The sequence below is a fragment of the Podarcis melisellensis genome, assembly GCF_964234715.1.
Source record: "Podarcis melisellensis genome assembly, chromosome: 3".
Taxonomy (NCBI): Eukaryota; Metazoa; Chordata; class Lepidosauria; order Squamata; family Lacertidae; genus Podarcis; species Podarcis melisellensis.
Genome location: NC_138530.1, coordinates 46,985,757 through 46,996,694, shown reverse-complemented (window position 1 = coordinate 46,996,694; position 10,938 = coordinate 46,985,757). Strand labels below are relative to the sequence as shown.

The window sequence follows — 10,938 nt, the reverse complement described above, 5'->3', positions numbered from 1 at the left end:
GGGTCCCTTTACCTATATCATTAAAACATCAATGAAAAAGCTCAATGTTTTTAAGATTTGCTTCACTTTTATGAAAATGGTTTAATTGTTCACACTGTAGTGTATTTCAAAGCAAGTTGGGCCAATAAAGATTTTTTTTCTTGCACACTTCCAAGATTGTGGGCCTCCAGATGTTGCTGGACTTCCAACTAGCATAGACAGTGGTCTGGGATGATGGGAGTTGGAGTCTAGCAGTTTCATGGTCCAAACGTTTTAAAATGTGGTATCTAATGTGATGCCTAATTTTTATAATATGACAATTAAGATGTTAAAGTAATTGAGAGCACCTCCTTTTAAGATATTGCAAACATTTTTTACCAACATGCATATCAGTACACAGCTAGACATTTTGAAGAAAATATTTCTGTGTAAATATGTATAGGATTGCACCATAAGTCTTGCGATGTTCAATGTGTAAGTGTGTATGGGATTGCAGACTATTTTACAGATATGATCCAGAGTTGTTATTAAATTGCACACTATGAATTAAAAAGGGGAATGTAAAAGTGAATTGAAGCAGTAGCTACTCAACTTCTTGGATTTGGAACCAGAGTGCAAGCGAAATGTTTTAACTGTGCTCTTTCTTTATTGAATCTATCAAACCCGGAAGTTTTTGTTAATAAACAGAGAGTTCTTATTTGTGGTTCACATTTTTAACATTTATTAAAAAAGCAAAATGTATGTTCATTTCAAATGAAACAGTTAAAAATGTTAAAGTATACTTACACAAATTGTGTACTAGCAGCATCCAATAGTTAGAATTTTCTAGAACTCTGCAGTGCCATTTTGGCAAGCTAAACACACATTGTAGCTTGCAATCCACTGTCCTCACCATAGTGCAGATAAAACAAAAGCTTTATAAAATTAACAGGTTAAATAAGCTTAAATAAAGGTGTTAAATATAAGTCACTCGCTCAAAGCTTCTGTACAAAGATAAACAAATCTGGCATTATACAAATGATTGGCTGGCTTGCACCACATATGGTTTCAATAGTTAGTTTCTCTAGAACAATCTTAGCTGAACATGAACTATACAAAAGGAACTGACATTGGAGTGAACTGATTCAAGTGAGCCATTTACAAGGCATGTGTATTTTTTTTTTTTAGAAAAATCAGAACACTGCTTAAATTCAGGCACCATTTTTTCTGCAAATAAATAACCCCTAATATATCTGCATCCAAACTAGTGTTAAACACCTCAGTGCTAATTTTTATAAACACAGTTTTGTGACTATTCAATTCTACTTCCATTCTTATTGCTATGACAATGTGACTGTGGAAATATCTACTGTACATACAAAAAAATAGAGCACCTTTAAACATGAAAGTATATGTCTAGTTTATTATTATTATTTATCTTACAATACTGAAACCCAAGCTACCATAAATTGCTTTAGCATCTTCACTGGAGCAGCTGAAGTACCGAAGATAAACCCCAATTTATTCTTCTTCAGGCAATCCCAAGTCAGAAGTATACTCTAAAATGTCTAAAATGACACCAGGAATTGTACATTCATCTTCACAAAAACAAATGTCTGCTATTCATTCTCTGTTTTCTTCAGATGAATATGAAGATAATTTCTTACTGTCAGTAGCCTGGGGCTGGGCAGAGATTACAGCAGAAAATGTAAAATGGATTGTGGACACAGTGAAATTATATTAGGCTACGTACTTCAAAAGTTACTGGTGTTATGTGGCTTCAACTGTGCTTTTACAGGGACTTTGATATTAGGATTTCTTGTCTATTGTATTGAAAAACCATTCTGTAAATTTTCTTAGCTGAGCAGCTGCTGTTTGAGATTCTTCCTGAAGTCTCATGTTATCTTGTCTCAAATGTTGGACTTCAGCTTGGAGAACAGCTTTGTCTTGTTTTTCCTAGATAACAGAAAAAAGGAGTTGAATGACACTTAGAGCCAGTGTTTTTGTTGCTCGGGTTTCTGAGCGAGTAAACAGACTTCTGTTTTCTTTAGTTCCCTCTTTGCAATGACAGCACTGGAACTCTAAGCTGAATTCCCAAATTTGCTTGCTCGGTTGTTCTAAATCAGATAGCCTTGCAGGCTAAACAAGATAAATGAGATTGTATAACCAAGTTTCTGCAGCAGAGCTGTAGGACTAGGCTACATTTCAGCACACTTCATCATATTCAGAGAGATCACTACACAGAAAGATAAGGAATATTTTTAGAGCTGTACATCAGATTAAGAAAAAGCTACACAGACTTAAAGGTACTTTTAAACAAAATAGAAGGCAACAAAATGTCCCGCTGCGTGATTTCCACCCGTAGATTATTAAACACTGCCATCCAAAATGAACAGTGGGGAAAGAATACATGTTGGACACATGAAGTTGGGAACAGCTTCCAAGTACAATGCAAATGCATCAACATTATTTTTTATCAGCAAGAGACACAGAGTCTGTTACAACGCCAATGTTTAAAGGCTGTGTGATCTATAAGCAAAATCAGGGGGGGGGGAGCCATGTGCTGTCAAGTGTTGGCAAATGGGTAAGAGAAAGCTACAAGGAATCACAGTACAGTACGTGCAAACCACCATTGCACTGCTTAATTTATACTATAAGTTTTACTGCTCTGGATGAGAGCGGAGCAATTGCACTATAATGGAATACTGGGTCATTATACGCAGTTCTACCTTGCTGTACAGAAATGTAGAACACTCAGTACTACAGCTGCCAACCTTAGTACCTATTATAAAACATTTGGGGGCATTAATGTTTTATTGACTTTGAGAGTCATTGGAGGGTTTTAAGCAGAGGTTGGATGGCCATCTGTCATGGTTGCTTTAGTTGAAATTCCTGTATTCCTGGACTGGATGACCCCAGGGTCCCTTCCAACTCTACGATTCTTTGATTCTATGAGAAGCTATTAAAGTCACATCTATACATTTAAAAAATATTGCCCTCCCCCCCAAAATTGTGGGAACTGTAATTTACTCCTCACAAAGATGTATGATTCTTTTCCCTTAAACGACGGTTCCCAGGATTTTGGGGGGAAAGCCATGCATTTTAAATGTATGATGTAGATATGACCTAACAACCATAATCAAGAAGAAATAGCTGTTTGGAAACCCTGACGCAAAAAATGCTCTTGGGCTAAAGCTAGATTAAATCGACCAGTTCAGTTTTGTACCTAGTTGCGTCAGACCTGGGCTTGAATGAAATGGTTGTGTGGGCATGATTTTTAGACTAAAAAGAGCACAAAAAACTAAACCCTTTTCTAGCTTAATGCTCCATAGTGTCTCCTCATGTGCTTTTCAGGAGGATGGCTACCAGATGTAAGTGGTGAGGTAGAACTCCCATCCATGGACCACTTCTTTTCCAGGAAACCCCCAAGCCCAGACACCCAGATTCTCTTTTACTCCCTCATGTAAGAGGGGGTGAGATCCAGCTTTAATCAAGGGGCTATACTGCTGCCACATGTAATGTGAATCTTAGATTTGAGGATAGGTTGCTCAATTTAAAAAGTTCTCTAAACATAACAATAAGTGCTTCCTTTCAGAGAACTTCTGCAAAAGCAGCCATATGCTATTTCTTTAGAGGTTATGAAATAATTCCTTGCAGATGTTTGCAAAAAATATATTTTTGAAAGCAAGTCTTATGTAAGAAGGCAACTGCAAAGAAGTCAAAGTAGTATTGGACCTCCTGTAATATTTGAAAGCAATCTAATTTGTCATTTGTGTGGTAAACAAGTACATCAGTGCCTTCAGACCTTACGCATGTTGAAGCATTTCCCCCTTAATTCTGCTATCATAATAGAAGTATTCATGAAGAAAAATGGTGATATAGTCAAAGGATACACAAAGGAAAATTCCTATTTCTGAGTATACAGTTGGAAAAAAGTAGAATTATATTAATTATTAAAACCTACGATTTAAACAAACTTGACACAACTATTTTTATTACAGAAAATAGCTGTGAACTAAAAAAAAAAGGGGAAAAAGGGCCCACAAATTTGTAGATCTGAAAATGCAGCCTGTATTACTTACTATACTGTGTTAAACACAGGCCAAATATTAGCTTATCTATCACTTAGTATAATTTATCATCGAGGTTATAAGGAACTAGAGAACAGGAAGTGCTAACCCAAGCTTATTATGCCAGAAATACTGAATCTAGCCCTGAGGAAGCAACTAGATTAGCCAGGAGACTAATCGGACTTTCTACATTTTTAAAGGCTTAAATATAGGGAGGTTTTTAATGCTTGATGTTTTCATTATGTTTTAAGATATGCTGTAAGCAGCCCAGAGTAGCTGGGGAAACCCAGTTAGATGGGCAGGGTATAAATAACAAAATTCTTATTCTTATTATTAAATGCAGCTGCTGGGATTCTTGATTTGGGTTTGGGGCTAGATTGCACAAAAACATTTTTTAAGGCCTTTTCTCGAAATTTGTCCAGAGGGTTAGGGGACACGCAGAGCAGATTTTGGGGGGTGCACAGGAGAAGGAGAGAAAGGAGAAGTCCCACTGTGTGAGATGCTTACAGTGTTAGATAAACCCAATGACATTTTATTCTGCTAAACATTTTTACCTTCCGAAGATCAGTTTGCAACTGTCGGAGGATCACTTCCAGCTGGTTTACTTTTCCAGTCAATGTAGTAGGGCTATCCTCCCTACAAAATTAAATTGCACTTAGTTTTGAATTATTTCAAGATGTCCTACCCACGCCCAAGTAAAATAGCTCCCTGTGCAGATGACAATGAATAATGGTTGTAATCAGTGCAAAAAGCACATATAAAAGCTTGTTCAGGTTCAAGCCCACTCAAGATTGACACAAATTGAGATCAAACACCAACAGATATGATTATGGTATCATTCTCAAGGAGCAAGTAAATCTTACTGCTAGGCATTGTGATGAGTGCAAAGTGCTTGTCACAAGGAACACTAACAGCGATACAGGCCATTGCTCTAACCTGGTCGTAATTATGATCTATCATTGGAAATGCATAGTCATTAAGTCCTCATGAATCCACTACCATAATAATTAAGTAATATTCAATCTATATGCATTATGTGAAGGATCAACTGCACCCTGTGTTTCCCACCTGCTCAGAGGCAGAATTAGGGTCCCAGTCAACAAGGCTTGCCAGCAGGCAAGATGGACAAGCTTCTCCTCCTGTTGGGAGAAGACATATCTGTTGGTCTTGGGGCTTCAGAACTCCTTATAGCTCAGGTGAAAGGGAGGAGGCTGGTAGGAGGAGTCTTGGCTGAGCAACAGGCAAGCCGGGAGAAAAACGCTTGGAGGCTGGAGTGATTAGCTGACAAATGGGGAGAGGCATAAGGATGCAGTCTATTTTTTTTTTTATAAATTTTTATTGAGTTTTCAAATTTTTTATAGACAAACACACACACACAAACACCAAACACAAAACAATACATATATGATTTTCATTACCCTCTTTCCTTGACTTCCCCACATCTCTCCTTCCCACATTCCAATTTCAATAGTTAATTCAGCAAGTTTCTAAGGTCGACCTATCTTCTCTCACACGAATCCTTCCATATTAAACAAAACATATCCAAATTAAAAAATCATAAATCAAAAATTCTTGCTATTCTACTCTCCCCCTCCCTCCCTGGCCCAGTTTCTGTCCCTTTCCACATTTCTATTCTAAAAATCAGTTTCAGCCCGGATTTCTCACATCCGAGGCTCTCAAGCCCCAGTTAGTCTCTCTCCGTCTATTTTGTTGCTTGTTGGCCTTCAATTCTCGAAGGAGTTGTACCCCAAGCTCCCTCTTCTTTCCTTCCGCCAAAGTCGATAGCAGTTGCTGCCAAGGATCTGCCAATCTCCCATGCTCAAACTTAAAGAAAAGGTCCCAGTCATACTTGTTCTTTCCTTCCACCGAATCAGTCCATAGCAATTGCTGCCAAGGGTCTGCCAGTCTCCCATACTCAAACTTGAGGAAGAAGTCCCAATCATGCTTGTTTATTCTTTTATATTCCAGTATTTCAAATGTTCCAGGGGCTTCTTCCTTTGTCCTTCTCTCCTTTTGCAAATTTACGGTACACTGGTCCTGTTCATCAAGTCCTTTATTTTCTGAAGCTGCAGGCTTTTGGTTGATACTTTCCATCTGAACGTCCTCTCCTTCTTCTTCGTCCTTTCCCCCTATTTCCAAAACTATCTCTTCTGTTCCGGCTGCCGGGTTATTTTCCAGCTTTTTGTCATCAGCAGAGTTACACAATTTCAAATTCAAGGTCACAAGTTGTTTGCTCATATCTGCAGTCTGTTCTTGTAGAATTCCCACGAGAAAAAACATCCTTTCAATCTCTGCCAGTAATTTTCCTTCTGCAGCCATTGCAGTATCTTTTGTTCCCTCCAGGGGGATTGCCAGTCCAATCGTTCCTTTCCAACAGTTCGTTACTTTGTTATTCACAAATACTTTGTTTCCAATCAGTTCAGATACAATATGTCCCCTTTAATCCAAAAGAAATTTTCTAAATATCTCAATTCCAGCCTTTAGTCGCCCGTTTGACAGCTCTTTTGACAGCTGTCAAACTTTCTTTCTCCTTTTCCTCGGGCTCACACACAGGACCCTCCCGGGTCCAGAATGGGGGGGGGGGAAATTACACAAAAGCTTCTAAAGTTCCTCTCTCCTCTCCAGCACAATAGCTTTTTAATCCAATTCGTGCAAGTTGTCTTTCTAAGCACAAAAGTCTTTCCACCTCAGTGCTCCTCTCCTTGCTTAAATCTTTTTTTTTGGGGGGGGGAGTGTGGACTTCCTTTTAGCACATCCCCCGGTCATACTCCAATCCAAGGTAAAATTTTAGTATCAAATTTCCATTTTACTCACGGGTTCTTTATTTCAGTCCGAATTTCAGGAAGGAAGACAGCGCTCTCCGGCCATGGCTCGCGGCTTCGCTCCGCCGAGGTAGCGATGGACTCTCAGCACCGCGCCGCACCCCAGTCCACTCCGCAGCCTTTAAAAAGGCTCTTCGCGGGTCGGGGAGGGCGTTTAAGGTGCCCACCGAGTCACCAAGTCCGCAGGCTTCAGCGCCTGCGGTTTTTGAGGGTCCCCGTGTCGCCGGCACGGCAAGACCCGTCCTCAGCGGAGCCGATTCCCTCCGGAGCTCGGAGGGAATCCGCCATTACCGGATCGCGCTATCCCGGAAGTCTCCATAAGGATGCAGTCTATGCTTTACCATACCTATGGCTGGTTAGGTGAGTGGAAGGAGGGTGGAGGAACTTGGGGGCCTAGTGAACTGCCCTGCCGAGTCCCTGAAATGCTTGAGCACTGACACAGACCCTCACTCAGTGGACTCCTTTGCCTCAGCCCCCAGGGAGGTGGGTCAGTCCTGGAAGGAAAGATTAATAGGGTCCCCCCCTTTTTTTTGCATGCAGGAAAGAGAGAGGTTAAGCTGCCACACAAGGAACTGTGTGGTATTCACTAGATACCAAAGTGCTTTTGAGTGGATCCACAAATATTGGGGGAATGTCTAAAACCCTAATCCAGGGAGGCTGACTAAATGACCAGGGAGATGTATCTCTAACACTCTTGGAGCTACTATTAGAGTGTACTGTAATAATTAATCCCTAATGAAAGTCATGATCTGAACATCCCAGTGACTGTGGCTGTTTTTGTATCCCTGCCCATGGAAGCCTGACACATTAATAGAAAAAGTGCAGTCAGATGAAATACAAGACTATATCTGCAAGTAAAATAGGAGGCAAAACAAAAATGTTCATTGTTCTTGACAAAATCAACTAAAGCAGGTAATGCTACAGGTTGAAAAAATTCTCTTAAAACGGTTCAGAAAACAACTGTCATCATGAATTTTCTTGCTTCTAAAGGAAGGAAAATGAGATTCTAGCACACTGGTTCTCATTGAATTATTATGCAAATATGTCAAGTTGTATTACAACACTGCTAACTAAAAAAATAAAATAAAGAAAAGATATCAAGAAAAGTGACATCTTATTTAGGATAAAGACTTTGTTTCAATGCCTCTTTCCACATTTTGAAGCTGAAAATTTAAATAGACACTTCAAAATTTTAGTAAATACAATTCTTATCTTAGCAGTGGATGGCACAGTAGGGCTGCACCTCTTACCTGATCTCCCTCTGGCCAAGTCACTGCTGCATTCTGGAGAGAGTTTTACATTGCTATGGATGCTGAGATATATTGATCTGAAATGTTTTTAGTGCTATTATTAGAACTAGGGCTGTGCTGTTTATATCTGATAAGATTTGAATCTTTTTTAAAAAATTATGACGCCACCATGGAGATACAATATTGTATTTTAAATGACAGCTAAACAACTATTAAAATAAAATAGCTGCTTCATATAAATGGCTTCCCCTGCAGTAAGGTGTGTGTGTTGTTTGTTTTGGTGGCAGCCAGAAGACTCCAGCAATATCGGAGGCAGCTCCTAGTCTTTTAAAAAAGCTGACAGATATTGGGAAAGGTATGAGAGCTGATTAAAATTTTAACAGATTTCAAATGAACAATATGATAAATTTAAAATATGCATTCTATGAATTCTGTTGCAGAAAATCTTTGGCAATCTTTCTTATAATCTTAATGCAGCAGTCAGAAAAATACAGTTGTTGTGGCAACTCATGAGGCAGGGAGGATCACTGAACAGTGATATAATGAGCCAAATTACCATTGCATGCAAGCTCCCTTTGGATTTTTATTCCTCTAGGGCAACTGGATTGTGGGGTTACATTGTTTGTCTTGTCGTTTACTATTAAAATGCCTAAGCTGCACTAAGGTTGAATACAACTGGGCAGTGAACCTCTCCACCATTGCTCCCATTAACTTCCCTCTCCCCCCTACCAGAAATCTTAAAACTTCAGAAATGTAAAGAAGTCCCTCACAAACCTTAATCTTTGTGTCAAGTGATTATTTTATGCTCTATTCTACTAAATGCCTAGAGTTTTTAGTAGTAAAATGTTGTACAGTGGTACCTCGGGTTACATACGCTTCAGGTTACATACGCTTCAGGTTACACACCAGGGCAGCCTGGTTCAGAGTGCACTGCAACCATTGAAACACTTGAGGTTACCAATGTACGAATCTTTGTATCCAGGCTATCCCTGTCCAAGAATGGCTGCAAGCTGGTGCACTAGCCAAATGTGGTAAAAGGAACTCCTATCCACTAAAGGTACCTGAACCTCAAGTGACAAAGTTAGATCTAGGAGCACCTCCAAACTACACACCTGGGATTTTTTACAGAGACAGCAAAAGTTGTATTATTATTATTAAATTAAATTTATACATACATGGAGTTTAACAACAACAACGCTAGGCTATTGGAGAGGAGCCAAGTGGGAGACATTAAGCAATCATATGTGAACCCCCTTGAACCGATTCCCCTCGAGCCATGCCTTCTACTCCCCCCAATCTCCCCCAACCCTCTTCATCCTATTTCCTTCCCACACACATCTTCAAGCACCTCCTGCCACAATACACAACTACCCTAGGCTATCACAAGAATCTTAACACCAGCAATAATAATTAGACAGATGCTAATTAATTTGCTTAAGCAACCACACTGTTCTTACCTGGGAAACAATCAAATCCCCCCACACCCCGCCTCTCACTCATGAGTACCAAACACACAGGACTGGGTGAGTCTCACACCCTGACCAGTCCTGGGATCGCTAACATATAAATATGGGGAAAAAGACAATACAAACAATAATATCTCAGCACCACCATACCACTAATTTTTGCAGAGACTGAAACACACACACCAAAAATCAAATAGGGTGGCTCCTTTTCACCAACCCCAAAGTGACAGCAACAGCTATTTTATAAAATCCTTAGACTAGCCAGGCCCTCCCACACAACTCTTAGTAGCAATAAACACAGTAGCAGAAAACAACTATCCAGCCAACCACTTCCCAACTATTCTGCCAACAATCACAGCTCCCAGTCCAACTGGTAAGGACTCAAGAAAGGAAGTCATACAATCTATATCTATCTATCTATCTATCTATCTATCTATCTATCTATCTATCTATCGATCTATCGATCTATCTATCTATCATCTATCTATCTATCTACACACACACACACACACACACACACACACGTCTGTTCTCTCAGTCCTGTGCTCCTTACCAGGAGATGTTAGTGCAAGGATGGGGAACCTCCAGCCCACAAAGCCATTTCTCCCAAACCATGCCGACCTGTCAAGCAGCTGGTGTCATTTATGACATCAACTGATGGCTAGGACTCAATTCTGCAATGTTGCAGGTGCTTGTCCCCAGCAGGAAACAGGTGACTGCAGCCAAAGCAGCAGAATTCTACCTCTGCTTAACAGCTGACAGGCAGAAGTTAAATCCTGCTCAGTTTCTCTCTTGGGAATAGGCACACACAGCTAAAGAAAGCAGCAGGGGAGGGAAAACAGGTCTGCTTGCTTTCATAGCAGGTGCCTGTTCCCTATGAAAAGTTGTGTGCCACAAAAGCAAGAAGACCTGATTTTTTAAAATTGCATTGCTACGTGAAGTCGCACCTCCCAGGAGGAGCGGGGAAAGAACCTCTTAGGGAAGGCTCAACCTGCAAAAGGGATTCTTCCCCCTCTTTCCCTGTGAGATGTGCGCTGGGGTTAAAGACTTCTCACTTTTGCCTGGCAGGCAGAGAACAGGCCTTTTAGCTACATGTTTCCTTCTCTCTCCTTTCTGCTTTCTAGGCTAGCAACTCCTTCTCAGCCTTCCTCAAGTATTTTCCCCACCTCTTTTGGTTTTTTCATTTTAGCTGATGGGGAGCCTATGACTTCAGAATCTGAAGTGAGGTGAGACTCAACCTCTGAGCTGAAGCACAATATCTATCTCAAGTACTGAGGTAAGACAATCCCCTATCCAAGTCCTTGAAGATGTTCCAAGCCAAATACCCCCACCCCCTGTTTATAACCCTATCTATCACTCTGCCTCTCTATTC

General features: G+C 40.2%; 1 protein-coding gene across 6 annotated transcripts in view; it reads right to left on the bottom strand.

Moving 5' to 3' along the window:
- Window positions 1–1,361: 1,361 nt before the first annotated feature.
- Window positions 1,362–10,938, bottom strand: part of SIPA1L2 (signal induced proliferation associated 1 like 2) — a 76,448-nt gene continuing 66,871 nt past the window's right edge. For all 6 annotated transcript variants that reach the window (XM_081906762.1, XM_081906763.1, XM_081906765.1 and 3 more), the window contains 2 exons: window positions 4,583–4,664; window positions 1,362–1,914 (listed from right to left, as the gene is read on the bottom strand). In XM_081906762.1, coding sequence (XP_081762888.1) covers window positions 1,768–1,914; window positions 4,583–4,664 — 229 coding nt within the window. In that variant the 3' untranslated portion in view covers window positions 1,362–1,767. The remainder of the gene's footprint in view (window positions 1,915–4,582; window positions 4,665–10,938) is intronic.